This window comes from Ruditapes philippinarum, unplaced genomic scaffold (assembly GCF_026571515.1).
Source record: "Ruditapes philippinarum isolate M1 unplaced genomic scaffold, ASM2657151v2 ctg16794_1_1_1_1, whole genome shotgun sequence".
Classification (NCBI taxonomy): domain Eukaryota; kingdom Metazoa; phylum Mollusca; class Bivalvia; order Venerida; family Veneridae; genus Ruditapes; species Ruditapes philippinarum.
Window position 1 is genome coordinate 1 of NW_026856094.1, and position 20,224 is coordinate 20,224.

The following is a 20,224-nucleotide window of genomic DNA, read 5'->3' on the forward strand; positions in this document are numbered from 1 at the left end:
TATCAATAGATTTTGGTATAATCATAGAAAAAACCTGTCAATTAAATTTACCAAGATCATGTCTGAAAAGTTTGGTACAATCACTGTGTGTGATCATGATAAAAGAACTTTTTTGGTATCTAAGATTTAGCACAAAAAGATAATAGACACAACTTTTATTTTCTGAAAGGTCTTGTGAGTTTTCATTAGTGTTTCTAAATTTCAAAATTGTACTTGTTGAAAGCATGATTATGCTGGAACCTTACTGACAGTGACAGTAGATGTCATTTATTTGTCTTGTTGTTTTTTGTCCTAAGATGTTTATTAAAAAAGTAAGATATTAATTGTTTGAATATGTTTATTTTATCAGACAGATAAAGTGATTTATATAGCGACTGAGCCAGTAACTCCACTGTCTACATACATAGAGAACAATGATGCTGAACAGAGGAAAAATCAACTTTCTATATCATGGGGGCTTCATAAAGTTACTGTATGTATTATCTGAAAATTATCTCTATACTATCACTCTACTAAATTTGTTTATGATCTAGCTGTAAATGAGCTGTGTCATGACAAAACCAACATAGTGGGTTTTATGACCAGCATGGATCCAGACCAGCCTGCGCATCCGCGCAGTCTGATCAGGATCCATGCTGTTCGCTATCAGTTTCTCTACTTGTAATAGGGTTTGTAAGCGAACAGCATGGATCCTAATCAGACTGCGCGGATGCCCAGGCTGGTCTGGATCCATGCTGGTCGCAAACCCATTATGTTGGTTTTGTCATGATGCGGCTCAAATATGGATTAGGAGTCTCTGTGGCTAAATGGTAAAAGTTGCTGACTACAAATCATGTGTCCTTTACCATTTTATGTTTGAATCCTTCTTTGGGACTTTGGATTCTTTATTGTTAGGTAGCTTACCTCTGTAGTTGGTTTTGGAAGGAGGTATTGAGGTTCTCTCCTGTGTCTTATATAATGAATGGAGAGGTGCCTGATGGTTTCCCTCCATTGGTTAAGCTGTTAATTCACAATATGACCTTTACATATCGGTTACACTCATGTGTAAAAAGATTGGACAGTCTATTTATAATTTAGGCAGTTTTATATTTTATTCTTAACATTTCTAATTATCCATTATTAATTAATCTCAATTAGAATAGTCTATCATTTGAAAAATATATCTAATCCAATACAACAATGAAATAATGAGCATAATATCACAGTAAATAGAATATATAAAAATATTAACACATCATATATATGTCTTTGTTTTCAGAAAGGATTGTCATTTTTAGTGAATGACTGTAACTTAATACACAACAATGTGTGTATGTCATCAATATTTGTGGATCAAGCTGGTGAATGGAAGCTTGCAGGTGTTGACTATATGTACCCAGCTACCGGTGCCGAGAGTGTTCCACCTGTCAAAATACTACCTTTCCTAGAGAGATATGACCCTCCGGAAAAGTCAGATCTAAAGAGGGGAATAAAAGGAGAAAAATGGTAAAGTGACAGTGTTGTTGAGAAACAAACAAACAAAACAACAGAAGGCATAATTGGTTTGTTAAATTATAAGTAAAGAAATGAATATAAAGTAACTTTAGCAACACAGAACACAAATGTCCAGCTTAATTGGTTAAGTATATTGGTTAAGTACAATATTTATTGATATTCAGTATTCTTAACTTTTATTGTTGAAGGTTTATATAGGAAACTGATAAGATATTTTAGTTGTGTAAGTGATGTAGGATATTACATTGTTATACTTTAATATTTTAAGGTCATCAGATATGTGGGGTCTAGGTTGTTTGATATGGGAAGTCTTCAATGGGCCTTTACCAAGAACATCTGCACTGAAAGCTTTTGGAAAGGTAAATACAATAATTTTGTGCTATATTTAATTGTAGGATTTTTAACTGAATCTGCTGTTATATTGCTTAAGTTGAAAAATGGTATTGATTTTTTAATAAACTTTATGTAACAATTTGTTTGACCTTTAACGTTTTAAATAACTTAGCTATACGCTTTACCATGATCACTACATTGACACAGCATATGAACGACGGCATGAGAAAAGGACCATTAATGTCATTATACAAATGATGTCAAAAGACATAACTATTGGCATTGATGTTAAAAATAAAAAGGTTTATTACCAGAGAAATATTAAAGATAAAAACAATAGATAACAATAAGCAAATTTCAAGAGTTTTTGTTGTTTATTTCAAGAGCTATAGAATTGAATTTCTATAGAATTCAGTATGTCAGTTAAAAAAAAGTAAATGACATTAAGGGCCGTTTTCCCATGTCAGTGGTCATATGGCAAATTTTGATTATTTTGATAAATATTTTGTACGTTCTTCATGTACTAAAATATTTCAATTATTTTTTTAGATTCCCAAGAATCTGGTGCCAAACTACTGTGAACTAGTTAGTGCTAATCCATCTTCCCGTCCGAATCCTGCCAAGTTTATCTCTGATTGTTGTAGAAAAGGAGGATTTATGAATAACCCATTTGTGAAAACCATGCTCTTTCTTGAAGAAATCCAGGTAAGATGTACACTACTGTATCAAGAAAGATTCTTTGTCGGCAGGAAGTTATTTCATGTTTTATGGCATGTTACTTGTATCTCTGTTGGCCTAGAATTTGTTAATTAACAAATTCTTGTAATCTGAAAAGAAAATATGATGTTTGTATTATTTTTGTCTGGTGTTTTGGAATTTGTTGTTTTTAAGAAATATATTAAGGAATTCTATAGATTAATCCAATATGTAGATTTGGAGTTTTTAAAATTGAATGTCATAGCTTAAAAGTAATGTCATTCACATACTGAAGTATATTAGTTATAAAAACATGTAAAATAGAAGATTTCTACATATAATCATACAACATGATTCAAATGATTATTAAATTATTTTACTTATTTCTTGAAGTTGTGTTGTCATTTTTATGATTCATAGTAAAAAAAAGTTCAATTGATAAATGATATGTATAATTGTTAATTTCCAGATAAAAGAACCATCAGAAAAATCAAGCTTTTTTGCAAAGCTTACAGAAGCTATAGATTCATTCCCTACCCAGTTGAGTAGACACAAAGTTTTGCCTCAGTTATTACATGCCTATGAATTTGGTAACTGTGGATCTATGGTTCTAGCACCACTGTTTAAGGTAAACTATATATTCTATTTAAACTTCTAATTTAAAAACATCAACAACAAAAACAATTTAAATAACCTGTAGTAGTATAATGCTACAAATGTTGAATAAAGGATATGATTTACTGCAAAAAATATTATGAAAAAGATCTTATGATATCCTCCTTATTATTGCTGTTTTAAACACAAGAAATAAATGTATGTTACTCTTTGCGTAAATTATTCTTAACTGAATTTTCATGTTTACTATTTAATTATTACATGCAGTGTTGAGGATATTCACCTAGTTCAAATATCAAATTGGGTAAGTAAAATAATTTTTATTGCTGATATTACAGTATACAGGTATATATGTATTACAGGTAGGAAGATTACTTGACCATGAGGAGTACCAAGCTAAGATTGTACCTTGTGTTGTAAAACTGTTTTCATCTACTGATAGAAATACAAGGGTGAAACTCCTGCAGCAAGTGAGTGTCTAATATAATCAGTTCTTCATTATTTTTTAACATTAAAACAATATAATATATGTAAATGAATAACTTAACAACTACAGTCTTTAGTCATATTTTTATAGAAAGAAATAAAACTAAGACTGACAGGAAACATTCAGTGTTACATTTTACCAATTATTAAGATTTGTGTTATTATTTTTCAGATTGAAATGTTTGTGGAACATTTACATGCAGGAACTGTGAATGATAAAATATTTCCGAGTATTGTAACTGGTTTTATGGATACAAACCCAGTAGTCAGGGAGAGTACAATAAAGGTAATCATATTGGTATTATAGTATATATTGTATTAAGATTTAATGCCTTTATTTATGCCCTATTTTCAAGGATCTTTTTAGGCTTTATCTTATGAGGACTTGTCTCAAGTAAACATTTTTGTTTTTATATTGGTTATCTATGTTTTTAGTATTATAAGAAACTGCGCTTTGATGAAATTTGTCTTAATCAAATAATTAACAATTACCAATACATAAAGTGTTATTTAGATATAAACGGAAACATGGTATCTTTGTTTCAAATTATCATTTAAGGTTTCTTTTGTTCTGTATTTTATAATTTTTTTGGTTTTCAGGCTATGTTACACTTAGCACCGAAATTAAACTACAAAAATTTGAATGAAGAATTAATGAAACATTTTGCCAGATTACAAGCCAAAGATGATCAGGTATACTAAATTTGTACAATATTTGATATAGTAAACATAATTGAATCGGCAGATAACTTTTGATCAAATAAGACATGGCTACACGAAACACAGCACAGTGTGTTACAGGAGAAAATTTTACAGTTGTCAGTAAATAAAGGGGTTGAATTACAATAAAAATGTGTATGACACAATACAAAACCTCAAACGACTAAATTTGTAAAAATGGATTCACCCAGTGTTGAAATTGGATCAGTCCATTTGAAGTGTGACAGATTTAAATATCAAAATAAAAAAAATTGAACTTCTCACAGTACAAAGACTTGCCCGGCTGCATGGATGTGCAGGGGCTGTCAAGGCTCTGTACTGGTGACATAGGCTAATCATATTCAGTTCCAATAGGTAAATGGTTAATGTTCAAATATAGGACAGCTCAAACTGAACTTCTCATGTTATTGCATAGATACCTATCCTCTCCTGATTGAGACATGTTTGTTTATTTTTATGAGTTTATCAGTACTTCTTTATTTCAATTTTACCTGTAGCAGTAAGAAATAAGAATGTGTTCCAAAATTTTATCAGTTATAATAGGTATGGGTCAAGCCTTCATGTGTATAGCATGTGTAATTTGTATCATACCAGAATTAACCTGCAGTGCTAAAGTGAGGTAACTAGCTGATTATGTCATCAATACTGTTAACCAATCAGCATTACACTGGGGAAAATGAAAATTTTGTTTGAATATATAAGTTTAATGTATGAAGTTGTTGATATTTACAGGGTGGTATAAGAACAAATACAACTGTATGTCTTGGTAAAATTGGTTCCTATCTGAACCCTCAGGTATGTTAAATCTCTTCAGTTTATCTTGGATTTCATTCATTTCATCTTTTTGCTTTGGTTATGTTAATTTGATAAAAAAAAGTCAATGGCACATTCATTTGTCTTTCATATTTGTATCTGTAATATCAAATTAGTCAAGGGTTTGCTTTTTTGATAAGACAAAGTCAATGTGTGTTTCTATCATTATTATTTTAAAGTATGACGCTGACCAAAAATCACCTACAGCTTATTAAAATAGATTGTTGCAAACATGTTGGTTATTACAGTTAAAAGGTAAGCTTCAAATTTTTTCATGTGAGTAAGCTATCCAGCTAGCTTACGGAATTTTGTTGTTTCTTCTCTGGTGACCATTTGTGCCTGAAATAATGCACAAAGGTGTACCACCAGTAAAGCTAGAAAGTTTTCATTTGATTTTTACTGTGTTGGTGTGACGTAAAACCCCACCAAAAAAGTAAAGGATGCTAAGGTATATAGTACAGTATGTATATGTTACTATATGATATTTTTCAGTTAAGACAGCGTGTTTTATGTTCAGCATTTCTACGTGCTGTTAAAGATCCGTTCCCGCCAGCACGTCAAGCTGGTATTATAGGTATGGGTGTGACCCAGCATTTATTCACTATGGCAGATATAGCACAGAAATTGATGCCCTCACTCTGTATGATGACCATGGACCCAGAGAAACTTGTCAGAGATCAGGTGTGATAATATTAATGATAACTTTTATTTACACTTTATTCTAAGAACTTTTCTTATTTAGATATTAAAGAAAATGTTGAATTGTCCAATAAAGTTGTGAAACTTTTTATGGTCTATTTGAATGTTGTATATTGGTCAAAGATGATACTGTTATGAATTTTCATTTATTTTTTATCTATCATACATAGATTTGAAATAGCTTGGTAGAAAATATGAACTTAGGATTGTAAAAGTGCATGCAATAGTTATATTGATTAGTTATACTATATTTATTTATGTTTAAAGATATTGTCCCTACAATCACAATTATTCTGTTATGACATTTTTATTTCAGGCTTTCAAAACTATAAAAAGTTATCTAGAGAGGTTAGAGAAACTATCAGAAAATCCAGATATGTTACAAGAGCTAGGTATGCTTACTATAAGCTGGTATATATTTGAAAGAAGTGTTAATGTATTATGTTAATGATTGTTGTAAACCTAAATTGATGTTAGGATTAAACCCTGTTCTGCAAGTAATCAAATTGACTTATTAAGAAATGATATTAATAAGTTCAAGTTCATTTATTAATTAATACAATTTGATTACTGATTAAATTGGTAACTTATAATACCATATATCTACATTTTGTGTGTAATTTTTACAAATCACAAAAATGATATGTAACTTGCCTTTAAGTTATAACGATAATTCTAAAGAATAAACAAATTTGACGTGAGGCTTGAATATTGTAAAAATAGACTTGGAGACCCTGTTTATGATAATGTGTGTATAATTGATAAGAATACTAAAATATGAAAGGTAGAATTCAGCAATTAGAAATTGATAGTGTTTTCATCAACATGGTTTTAAATTATTGCATATAACTAGTAATAATTAATCATTTGTCTCCCTTTGTAAGTAACTGGGGTTTAAATCCTGTTGAATTAGAAAACCTTTAACCCTTTTCCAAAACAAGAAAGACGCATTGCCCAAATTTAAAAAAATGAATCTAACACGCGTGATAAAGGAAAAATAAAAGCCAAATCAGCTGCACATCCCAAAAACATTAGTTTATTGTAGAGTAACATATTTTTTTCCCTTTGACAATATTTTCAAAAAAAATTTCCCCCAAAGTAAGGAAAACAATTTCATTAAACAAAACCTGAAGATTAAATTTTTTATAAAAAGTATTATTATAAAAAAATTTAAAAACAATTTTTAATTTTTTTTGTTGGTTTTTTTTGAGAAGAAAGTGGGTTATCCCCGGAAAGGGGGCAGTTAAAATACAAAATTGGGGTGGGTGGGGGAGGAAAGGGCCCAAAAGGGTTTGGGTTTTACACCCCCTTTTTAAAGTTTAATTTGTAAAGCTACCAAGAAATTTTAAAGGGGAGTAGTTTTTTGTTTACAATGAAGTGAAAATTTAATATTGAATTTTCACTAGATAAGAAAAGGGGGTTTAACTAAATGGAAAAAAACGAAAAGGGGAAAATTTAGTTTTAAGACTTTTTAAAAAAATTTTTGTGTGTTTTAAAAAAAATTATCTTGAAAAAATTAACAAAAAAGGGTCCCTTTAAAATATAATTGCTTAATGAAAACAAAAAATTTTTTTCACTTTTAAAAAATTTTGGAAAAAAAAGTATGGGTTTTAAATTGAAAAACAGGGCTATTTTTAAAAAATATTTCAAGTACTTTTTTTAAAAAAAGCTGCAGGGAAGATTAAAAAAATTTTGTTAATTTTTTAAAATACTTTATATTTTTTTTGGTGGACCAAAAGATGAAAGTTCAGCCCCGATGATTCAAAACCCCCACGTGAATCTAAAGTAGAAAAGTTCCCAAAAACATCACCCGCTTGGGGCCCAAGATAAAGATAATTTATGAGGATGAAGAACCCAAATTGAAGAGGGTTTGGGGGGATGAAAAATGTTTACTGGGGTGAAATTTATTTTTGAGATTTTTGCCCAAAATTTTTTTTGATTTTAAATTTAAATTTTTGTGGGGGTGTATATACCCGACTAGTTTTTTTAAAAAAGGAGCCCGATTTTAAAACTCTCTGCTAGATTATACCTTTGGAAAAAGTTGTTTTTTTTGCATTCCTATTCATATTTTGGGCATATTTTTGCCAAAAATCTATATGTTTGCTTCTATGGGGGGTTTAATTAAAATTTGGGCCCCAAAATATGACTTGAATTAAAATTTTTGTTTGAAATTTACATACGGTAGTTTACATTTTGTTACGGTTTGGTTTTAAATTTCTTAATTTTGAATACTTGCAGTTTCTTTTGAAATGTTAAGTTGGTTACAGAGAATTAGAAAGGAAAGTGTTATTCAAATATTTTACTTGGTATTTTTACAGACTCCAGCACCAAGGAATGAAAGTGTATCCCGCAGTAATACTCAATCCTATGATAATAATGATGATGATGATAGAGGTGATAATGATGATGGTTGGGATGATGATGATGATAATTGGGGTTCTATAGAGGAGACAACTACACAATCGGTTTGTATTATTGCCATGGTAACATGCTGTTGTAACGTAATATAATAATATTGATTCTTTTAAAGTGGTCTGCAGTTTTTCTTAAGATTAAAAATGTTATGTTTAGATTTATCATTTCATATAATTTTCAAATCAAAAGAATTAAGGTGGAAATGAAATTTGCTGATGATAAAATACATAAACAAAATCTCTAATCTACCGATCCGCACTACAGTATATTTAAATATTTAAATTAGTAAAGCAGCTGATTTGTTTGCCAATCTTCTATTTTTAGAAAAACAAACGTCACTGACATTAAAATACTATCAAGACATTGTTTTGAAGAAAGCTCACAATGATATGATGCACTTTTACAAGATGAAAACACTGAAATACTTCATTTGAAACAACACAGAATTGTTTTTCCAGAGAAAATAAAAGCTGAATGCCGCTTTAATGAAAAAATAACATAAATGTCATACTTTTACAAGCATCTCAAGTTTGTAACAGAAAGACGTGAATGCATCATTTAAAATCCTGCAAACATTGAATTGGAACTTGTGACCACAGGTTTACATACTCTCTCTAGACACTGATTGAAAGAATAGACTTCATGATACAGTTGTCATAAATTGTATCTACAGTTATCCAAATAGTTGTGAAATCATACATAGCAGTAATCAAATAATGCAATATAAAGAATCTTACATTAGTTTAATGTAGACTTATATAAAACTTGTCTATAGTCTGTCCCATTAAAAATGGAAATGAACATTTGCCTGGTATGAATTGACAAAACGACGTTGAATAAAAAGTAAAACTTTTTTGTAAACTAAAAAAATGTCACCCCCGAGATTTTTTAGAATTTTTCTCTAAAGTGTCTACTTTTCTTGTAAAAGCAAAGTTTCATTTCTCTACGGCAAGTCTCTGTTGTTTATTTTCTGTAGCCATTGCCGAAGTACTCTTCATTTGAAGATGAACGGGAGAAAGCTTGTGTCATGTTTCTAAAATATACATGATGTTCTCGGGGTCGTTTCATGATCATTTTATAAAGCTGGATCTACAAGATGTAACAGTTTTGTTGCAATGCATGATGAAAAACTTAAAAAAATGAATAATAAGCAACAAGAACACCGAGTCACATGGAGTTGATTTAGAAATTGCACTTACTTTTAAGCTGAATAGAATCCTTATGAATTTCGAAATAGATCTTTATAAATGTCACGACAAATTCTCATTCTGAATATTCCTTGCCAGTTTCTATCCAGTTCCATAGATCCAATTTTGTTTCTTTGAAACTCTTGAATGGCATGACTCCTACACTTATTTATGATGATCCAGATTTTTTTTAAGCTGTTAATCCGTCTCATAATCCGTTAGGCATATGTAACCTCATACAGATAATTTTAAGCATTGATATAAATTTGACTTAGATAATTTTAAACACACTTAATGACATGAATCTATGACAGTACTATACTTCTTCCATTAATTCACATTATAATAACCTTCGTTTTGATTTCATGTTTTTAAACTATTTTATATATTTCTCAGAAATGATTTCCCTACATATTATCTCGTTATTCAAGACTTCTGTAACTCCTACTCTTTTAGCTACAAAATATACCATATGCGGTATTTTTTTCTCCCGCGAAAAATATAGAGCTATTGTTTTTTCACTGAGCATTTTCAAATTTTAGGAAGGCTAAAATTATTGAGGACATCACTCTGTGTTTCTCTTTGACTCGATCTCCCCTTCATATTAACATACACTACAAAAAAAAAAGAAAAAGAAAAACACTTATTGTCCCTTATTGAATGCCCCAATTCAAACTTATTCTTAATAATATCAAATCACTGCCGGTATTTCGGGACATTTTGACGGAAAATTAAAGCTGTGTTTAAGAGCTTAAAGTGTATAGGCCCACGTTTGGTTGCTCAAACTAGAAAGCATGATTAAATTCTTATTATTCACATTTTTCCTCGCACGCGAGTCTGTGTTCTCTCATTAGCGAATAAGCTAGTTAAAGTAGACACTGTGCAAACCAATACTGAACATATAGTGAATCAGTTCCCCTTTCTGTATATTTCTTGTCAGATTTGCATGATAGTGTAGTATTTGTTGGCGATTTCTAACGCAAGGTTTTCTGTTGTGAAAGTTAAAACCTGCGAAAAGTTTTAGCGCACGAACATCGCACCCTAAATAACAAAGGTAACATATTTTTGTATCCCATCGGACCTGGTTAATTTAATTATTTTTAAATAGACGTGATACATACTAATGAACAGAATTCAGACAACTACAAAACTATGTAAATTAAACATTAGCGAAGAACCATTATTTTAGTCTTCTAGCTGGTGTTCCCGTTTCCATACGACGCCTTGCTGTATTAAGATACGCGCTTGATTGAAAAGCTATCTAATCAAATCACTTTATTGCTCTTTTTCTCTTAAAAGGAATTTAAAATACGACAGTATATGACATTAATTTAAATTATTTTACTATTATATTTAATAAAAAATGGAATATTCAAATTTGGTGGGACAGACTATAGTAATGCTATTGTAGAGTTGGTGTTACATTGACACACTTATAGTGAAACATTAACATTCAGTATGTGTTTGTGCTATATTTGTTTAATGCAAATTATGTCAGGTCAAAATATATGCACGGTTGTGCAATACTACTGTACATCTTTACAGAGTCGGAAAAGCGGCAGGGGTATGTGATAAAATGAAACAAGTAATGGTAATTGTATTTTGTGTGATAGATATTTGTTTAAAAACATCCAAAATGTTAGTGGTGGCCTAGCATTTCACATTTTTATCTCTCAATGGAAGGTTCATGGGTTTGATACCTACAGAGTTAACAACCATATTTCTCTGTATCACAATAGTATTTATGCTTACTGTTTGTTTGAGGTTGTAATACATAAATAAAATCAGTTTAAAGTTTTCATTTCTGTCTGTGTTGGAGTTAGCTGAAAGCTGTGAAGCTTATACATATCTTATTTCTGATTATGAAAACTTCTTGAAAATATTTTCTTTCTAAGGTGGTTAAAACATAGGTTCTGTGCCTGTTATAAAACGTGTTGTATTTCTTCATTTCTATCTTAATTTTGATCTGTTATAAAACTGTTAGATTACACAGAGATGCAATAATAGATATAATTGTTATGCATTTATATTTGGTACTTTATATGAAGGTAGATATTTTAATTATCTATTACAGTCAAATGCTAGGAATATAAACAGAGTGCAAGATTCATTTGGAATTAATAAAACAAACAGTGAATCAAAGGTGAATCATAAACAGAGTAAACAATCAGGTAGTGATTGGGGTTGGGAAGATGATGATATGACAACATTTGAAAATGCTAGTGCTGTGTCTAATAAACCAGTGAAAGGAGCTTTAAAACTTGGTGGCATCAAAAAGGCCGCCCCACCAGCTGATGATTTCGGTTGGATAGAAGAAGAGTTTGCACCTATAGAAGACAGCAGTGTTAAACCAGCAAGTTCATATGACTGGGGCAACCCGGGAAGTGATGCACTAGGGGGTGATTTCTTTTCTATGATAGATTCAGGTTCTAAGGTTAGTAAAATTCATAAACAAGCTTTTGAAAATTTGAGTTTCTTTATCATAAAAATGAATTTGGCAAAGTTGGAGAGTATCTTATTTTACTTGAACAGTTTTGTTTGATTATTTAATGTTCCACATAGTGAAATTTTATGAAAGGTAAAGACGAGTATCCTGAAAGACATAGACAAGACAGTTCTTAAATACATTGTTTGTATGTCATTATTCAGGCTTTTTTATTAACACAACCTTAATGTACGAAATGAGGACCTTGGGGTTCACAAATGAAAAAGATATATGGTTAATATATGTATCACTTGGTGTTCATTCAATTCATTTTATGTGATATTTTTCCTAAAATTGATGAATGACTTTGTCCAGATAAAGGGCTGGACAAATCTGTTGAAGTTATTTAGTGTTGTAAGTGTTGATCATAATGAACAGAAGATGATGAATTATCTACTGTAGGTCAGTAAATCAAAGAAACCTCAAACAACATCAAGTAGCAGCTCTTCAAGGTCTACACCTTCCAGGGAGACCACGCCCTCCAACCAGAAAGTGACTGGTTCACAGTCTGGTATGCAGGACAAAGGAGGCGGCACTGAAGAATCAGGGTGGGGCGATGCAAGTGGCTGGGAAGATGATAGCTGGGACAATCTATCTGGTATGTAATGCATGTGGAAATAGGAAAGAGAACCTCTAAATTGTTATAAAATATTATTGTTAACCAGGAAAAAACTGGTTATTAGATTGAGGTATGTCGGCGGGCGGGCGTAAACAATTTCTTCTGTGCGCAACTCCTCCTACATTTTTCAACGGATTTTGACCAAACTTTCACAGAAGCTTTGTCATCAAGTGACCTGGAGCATATTGTCGGAGTTTTGTGATTGGATAATATTTGACCTAATTATGGCCCTTTGTTTTTTTTCCTTATTTAGAATATATAGTGAATAATTTCTTCTGTGCCCAACTTCTCCTACATTTCTCAACAGATTTTGACCAAACTTTCACAGAAGCTTTGTTATCAAGTGCCCTGGCGCATATTGTTGGGGTTTTGTGATTGGATAATATTTGACCTAATTATGGCCCTTTGTTATTTTTCCTTATACAGAATATATAGTGAAAAAATTCTTCTTTGCTGAACTCCTACATTTCTCAACGGATTTTGTTCAAACTTTCACAGTAGCTTTGTCATCCAGTGCCCTGGCGCATATTGTCGGGGTTTTGTGATTGAATAATTTTTTATTTAATTATGGCCCTTTGTTTTTTTCCTTATACAGAATGAACACTTCCTCTGTGGCAATTCCTCCTACATTATTCATGTTTTACATTGCACATAGCTACATTGTTTGTTGCTTGTATTTGTATTTCAAATACAACATATTTATCTACAATGGTGATAATTGAAAACCTGGTTTCATGGCATTGCCATGTTCTTGTTTAATTAAATCTAAGCAGTTCAGTGCAATAAACTAAACACATCTTGCCTCTTTACATTTTAAGCTGTGATAGCATTATTTAGTTGCTGATCAAAGGTCAATACTGAATAGTTTTTCATTGTTTTTATGCTTAAAGTTAAAGAAAATATTCCTTTGAGACATGATGATGCATAATTACATGTGTTCGAAGTTAGGGATTCTTTTGATAATATGTAACAACTGGCACATCTAGTAATAGACAATTTGGGTGTTTCATAGTTTGCTTTTGGGTCCACATTACTTAGTTTGAGAGTATATGTGAGTTGGACTTGTTACATACCAAGTGTGCCTTGTCTTTGTACAAGAACCAATCTATTTTCATGCATCTTCTATATATCAGAGATTAGGATGAACTGTTACAATATAAGATGCATGGTCATCACCAAAATTGATTTTGAAAAAAAAGTAATACAACTAGGACATTTTTACCCGAGTCAACCTGCCAGTTTCTACTCTCTGAGATTGTAAACAGTACATGGTGGTTTTGAATTATTTTTACAGCCTCTAGGGAAACAGAAGCAGAAAGGAAGAAAAGAGAACGTGAGGAAAAAAGGTTACAACGCCAGCAAGAGTTGGCACAGAAACGCGAGGCCAGGAAGGGCGGTGCAATGAAACTAGGAGCCAAAAAACTAGGAATTGATTGAATTGTGATTTAATTTATGTAGAAATGTCAATTTGACTTTAAAAACATTGTTGTCATAAAGTAAAGAAAGGATTTGATTGATTTGGTTAAGGTTTTTTGTTGGAGAGAAATCACAATGTGAGTCTTCCAGTATTATGTGACATCTTAACTGCTCGCAGATTAGATAAACTTAGTATCCAGTAATGTCCCTTGTTGTCAAGGTTTAACAACTTGATACATAAATCTGTTAATAGTTCAAGATATGATATCAGATGCTAAAATTAAGCATGTGACACTGCATGTATGTGTTGACTGTCTAAACTAAAATTATGGTATACATTATGAGATATAATATTAACTCTGCGTACACTAAATGTGTTAAGCTTGCAAGATAATCATTTAGTAAATATTCTAGTTAATTTCATTTAAGTTTATATTTAATTTAAACTCCTGTCGTATTATATATCACTTTTTAATTGCTTTGCATTTCTTTTCTTGTGGATTTTACAAAGGATTAAAGGTTTCACTCTTCAACTTTTTATCAATATTTTTTTCTATTGATCGGTGATTGCTTTATTGATACTCATCTTGAATTAGTAGATATGATGTTCAATACAATTCATTACAAATATTTATGTTCAATGTTGAAATTTTTAGCTCGACTATTCGAAGAATATGAGAGCTATTGTAGTCGCCCCGGCGTCCGCGTCTGCGTTGGTTAAAGTTTTTTGTAAAGTCAAATATCTCAATTATTACTTGACATATTCAATTGAAACTTACAATACTTATTTATAGTAACAAGGTACATCAGATTGACAAGTTGGATAACTCTGCCTACAATATTGACAGAATTATGCCCCTTTTTAACTTAGAAATTTTGGTTAAAGTTTTTTGTAAAGTCAAATATCTCAATTATTGCTTGAGATATTCAATTGAAACTTACAATACTTATTTATAGTAACAATGTACATTAGATTGACAAGTTGGATAACTCTGCCTACCATATTGACAGAATTATGCCCCTTTGGAACTTAGAAATTTTGGTTAAAGTTTTTTTGTAAAGTCAAATATCTCATTATTGCTTGTGATATTCAATTGAAATTTAAAATACTTATTTATAGTAACAATGTACATCAGTTTGCAAAATTGCATAACTCTGTCTGCAATATTTGCAGAATTATTTGCCCCTTTGAAACTTAGAAATTTTGGTTAAAGGTCTTCAAAGATATTTACTTGAAACTTTACACATGCACTTAGGGTCATAATTGGAGGGTCATAATTGTATGTCACTGACCAAGTTCCATAACTCTATCTTGCATTAAGGCTGATTCATATCCCCTTTTCTACTTAGACTCTTGGTTAATGTTTACATGCAAGTTTTACATATCTCAATAACTATTAAAGATATTTATTTAAAACTTCACATATGCATTTAGGGTCATAATTGTAGGTCACTGACAAAGATCCATAATTCTATCTTGCATTTAGGCTGATTTTTCTCCCCTTTTTCAACTTAGAAATTCATGGTAAAGTTTTGCTTTTAAGCTGTTATCTCAATAATTACTGAAGGGTTTGTGCCTTTTTTGGGACAATTTTATGCATTCATAATGATAAAGCAGTTGATTTACTTGATAAAACATCTTAATAACAAGCTTTTGTACCTTTTCTGTCAAATTTATGTATTCATAGGTAATTAGTATTATTGTACTCAATAAAAAACCCTTGTGACATTACCTTCCGAATAGTCAAGCCAATTCTGTATAATTAGACTCTCTCTCAGGCCTATAACATGAATTTATAAAAAAAAATAGCCCTTTTGTGAACTTAAAAAAATTAACATTATCAAGGCTCTTTTACTATCAAGCACTTAGAATAGTCGAGCGTGCTGTCCTACAGACAGCTCTTGTTATATTTATTTTATCACACACACAATAAACATGTATTAAGAAAAGAGAAAATATGCTTTTTGTGGACAAAAATGTTAAGATTGCCATTATGGTAAAGTAGTGTTAATATGTGTATTAAATTCACTATATATAATGTTATTGTTACTGAAAAAAACTACAACAGATAGATTTTGTGAGATTTTGTGATAAAAGGTATAACAGTTCATAGAACTACAATTTCATTAAAACTACTTCAGTTTTAGCTCGACTTTTCTATGAAAAGGGGAGCTATCCTACTCGCCCCGGCGTCGGCGTCGGCGTTGGCGTCACACCTTGGTTAAGTTTTTCGTACCACCCCACTTTATTTCAGAAGTATTACAAGTATGGCTTTGAAACTTACCATACTTGTTCACCATCATAACCTCCATCTACAGACAAGAGTACATAACTCTGTCAAGGTTTTTGACAGAATTATGGCCCTTTTTTGACTTAGAAAGTGTATTGAGCTTGGTTAAGTTTTTTGTACCACCTCACTTATTTTCAAAACCATTGGAGGTATTGCTTTGAAACTGACCATACTTGTTTACCATCACGACCTTCATCAACAGACAAGAGGACATAACTCTGTCAAGGTTTTTGACAGAATTATGCCCCTTTTTGACTTAGAAAATACATTGAATATGGGTAAAATCCACTTATTGCCTTAACCCTTTGAGATATTGCTTTGAAACTTTTAATGCTATTTCACATCATTACCCCCATCTGTACGCAAGAGAAGGTAACTCTGTCAAGGATTTGCTCATGGCCATTGTTCACTTTAAAAATACAGAGATTCTTGTATTGCCTTTTACTGCAAAAACTTTTTTTATTGGCAAGCAATAAAAAAGTCGAGCGCGCTGTCTTACGGACAGCTCTTGTTTTATACAGCAGTAACATCTTTTTTTTTATTTGTAGGGATTGGGTATACATTTTCTTGTTTTACAGACATTTCTTGATGAAATTTCATTTTGTTATTAAACTTACATATCAGGATTTAAATCTTAAAATACTATAGTAAACTTTATTAGTTCTAGTATATGATTAAGAACATTTTATGAATTAATCCTGTGATACTGTGTGAAACATTTCTTTTTTATAATCATTTGATAGCTTGACTATTTGAAGGAAAGCTATCCTATTTAATATCATGGTGATTACTTGTTAAAGTATTTTGTGTAACTTTATTTTCAGTGAACTACTAAAAGTATTCACTGTTGTATTATGGTTAATATCCAAGACCAATAACTTTAGCATAATTTTTTATTGAATTTTATCCATTTGTGAACTTAAAAAGTGCTCTGGTAAAGGTATTGAATGTAATGTCTGATACCACATCAACTAGGGTATTCACTTAAAATTGAAAAGAAGTCTTTACTATAATGTTAGTGTGACATAGAGGCTAGTTGTTGTTTGTTTGATAATCTAATGCTCATTTTCTTCTTTCACTAAATGCTGTAATGAATGTGTCTGCTGCAGTTTGAGATATGCTATATCTGGAACTGTAACATAGGTGAACCATTATTGTGAATTGAATGTTTGAAAAGGTGAAACAATCTTAGTCTTACATACATGTCATATTCCTGCAGGAGGGGTGGGGGATTTAAAAAAAATCTCATATACCTGCAGAAGGGTGAGGGATATAAAAATCTTCTACCTTCTTAATGATTGAGTAAAATACATTTCTGCATATTTAAACGTTTTGGATAGTTAGTGCCTTAGTCAAGGTTAAATATAGTTAATTATTACTCATTAAAACAGTTTTAAAGCTTTCATAAAAATCAAGACAAATGTTTTAAGGTGAGGTTATTGTAAGTATATACATGTATAAAGCACATATTGTGATATTTCACTGGAACATGATATATGTTTTATGAAGAAAATGAAATAAAATAGAAAAAAAGCTACATTTGTTTTATGTACTTCTTATGCTAATGTTCTTATAACCGTTACCCCGTGACTTTAAAAGAGAATCCGTAAGCTTGTATTACATACGTGTTTCAAATAAAAAAGAAGACAATTTTAGCCATTCTTTTTACTACATATATACAACCATTTTCTATTAAAAAAATACTTGATACATATTTAGCACTGTGAAAATACTTTGTATTGTGATTTTTTTTTGACAAGCTTGTTTAAATTATTTTAAAAGATCGTATGTGAACAGTTACTAGACTAATTAAACATCATTAAAAGATTGCTCCAAGTGCTGTAGACTGGGAAACACACTACCCTATCTAGTATTTTCACACAATGCAGTAGTGTTATCTTAAAAATCTGACACGATTTATGTTAGTCTTGTTTTAGTGCAACGGCACGCTTTTATAATATATGAGATTCCTGTTTAACGACTAGGCATACTCCACGGTCTCTCTAGGTGTTTCTCCAAATGTTTGTTTTAATTAGTAATTAGTCATTTCAATTACAAGTGTAATCCTGTAGACCTGTATAATACAGGAACATAAAGGACCGTCCGGTTAGCTCAATAGGTAGAGATTTGGACTACGCATCGAGAGACCAGTGTTCGATTTCCGGACGGTGCAGGCAACTTTTGCTGTAATTGATTATGAAATCTTTTCTACGGTCATTCGTACTGTAGCATGTACAGAAGTTATTATTTTCTTGCGGACGTGAAGACACTTGTACTGGTAAACTGCTTGACAGCCTGCCTAGGAACGATGTGATGGTTAAACTCTGGTGAAAGTAGCATACTGGTAAACTACAACACTATACCGAAACCCAGGGATAACTCAGATTACGGTAGGTAGGTTACTAGTATGTACTATCGAGAAACTTCCTCCAAAATAAATCTATTCTCGCCTTACAAAATTAAAGTATGTTTGACAAGCTAAGGGGAAGGTAACACATTGCAAATTTTAATAGACGCATATTTTATTCTAACCTCCCTTGATGAACTAAATATAAACGTCATCTCTATTTATATTGCTTACGCGTTTTTAACGTATATTTATATAAAAAAATGGATGTGTTTCTTTGTGATGATTTAAAAAATATTTTTTTAAGCTTGTTTAACAGTTTCTTTTCATAATATAACACATTGAAATATTAAAACATTCCACTGTCTATCTGGTAAGAATACGCATCATAAAATTGAATATAACACATGCAACAACGTCAGGACGAGAAAACGCGGGAGAACGTGTGTTTAATTAATGCTGACACATACAGAATTTACCAGTTGAATTTAGGATTATTTTTGTTAATTTTTACGCTAGTCACATTGTAAAATGTGGACAAATAACAATCGAGAAGAGACCAAACTGCATCTTGCAGAGATGGAGTCGTACAGTACAGGCAAAATAACGCCGTTATTGAAAGAAGAGCTCAAATATTACATACAGACACGGCGTCTGTCTGAAGGAAAGAATGAATTAGTTGTCGAGTTTAATAAGGAATTCAAAAAAGATAGGGTATGCTTAACAATTTATGTGATACAATATTATATACTACATGTATAATCTTATATGTATTATATTTGCGGTTTCTACTATGTATATTAACCAAACTATTCTATCCGAATATTATGTATAGCAAATAAAATGCAATACTAAAACGACATGTGAAGAAAAATTCTTTATTTCAAAATCCACATATGAACAACAACAGCTCTGGTTTAGGCTTATAAGCCCTTGACCTGACACGAAATAGCTACAACATCCCAATTCAACACAATACAACACAATACAATTCAATACAATACAATCCAATACAATGACGGACATTAAATAATATAATTATTCACTATCAACATGTCGTAACATATACGTATATTTATTTAAATGGTATGTGCTGTATATAAACGAAACCCATTAGAACAGTTCTATACATAAATATGATGTTAGTAAACCTAAAAGTAACCTGGACAAAATACGTCAGTCTCAATGTCACCATATGATATCAACGTGGTCTGGATGTTTTAAGGCACTCATACTATACTGTATAATCTGTACCCGAAAAGAATATAAAGTGAAAACCTTTTAAAGTTGGTGAAATTTTATACTATTCTAGAAATTGAGACCGGATGAGGTTGTTAAACTTAAGAGACGACGTGAACAGAATCGTAAAGCCTCTGAAAAATTCAGAGTGAAAAAGAAATCTGAGCTACAAACTCTACAACTAGTAAGTCATTCATGAAATATTCTGAATTGCTAGTGTATTCATGTTTTTTCTTCAAATAATAGATAATGGATAGTCTATACCATCAACTGGCAGTCAGACTAGTCTGTCCTTAATAATATTTATTATTATTATTATTATTATTATTATTATTATTATTATTATTATTGATAATGATTATAATAGTT

The 20,224-nt window shown here is 31.1% G+C and overlaps 2 protein-coding genes across 2 annotated transcripts; both read left to right on the forward strand.

The window, feature by feature from the left end:
* Positions 1-331: 331 nt before the first annotated feature.
* LOC132745376 (N-terminal kinase-like protein) lies at positions 332-14,023 on the forward strand (the record flags this gene model as incomplete). Its single annotated transcript, XM_060734283.1, has 15 exons — positions 332-472; positions 1,259-1,485; positions 1,763-1,853; positions 2,377-2,532; positions 2,993-3,151; positions 3,501-3,608; positions 3,797-3,910; positions 4,225-4,317; positions 5,077-5,139; positions 5,650-5,838; positions 6,173-6,248; positions 8,095-8,321; positions 11,533-11,892; positions 12,346-12,541; positions 13,857-14,023. Coding segments are annotated over 15 exons (2,343 nt in total), but the record flags the coding sequence as incomplete, so codon positions are not given.
* A 5,016-nt stretch (positions 14,024-19,039) lies between these two features.
* Positions 19,040-20,217, forward strand: LOC132745375 (uncharacterized). The gene is made up of 2 exons (XM_060734282.1): positions 19,040-19,330; positions 19,929-20,217. Exons 1-2 carry the CDS (start codon positions 19,148-19,150, stop codon positions 20,052-20,054), a joined length of 309 nt encoding a protein of 102 aa, XP_060590265.1. The 5' UTR covers positions 19,040-19,147; the 3' UTR covers positions 20,055-20,217.
* The last annotated feature ends 7 nt before the right edge of the window (positions 20,218-20,224 follow it).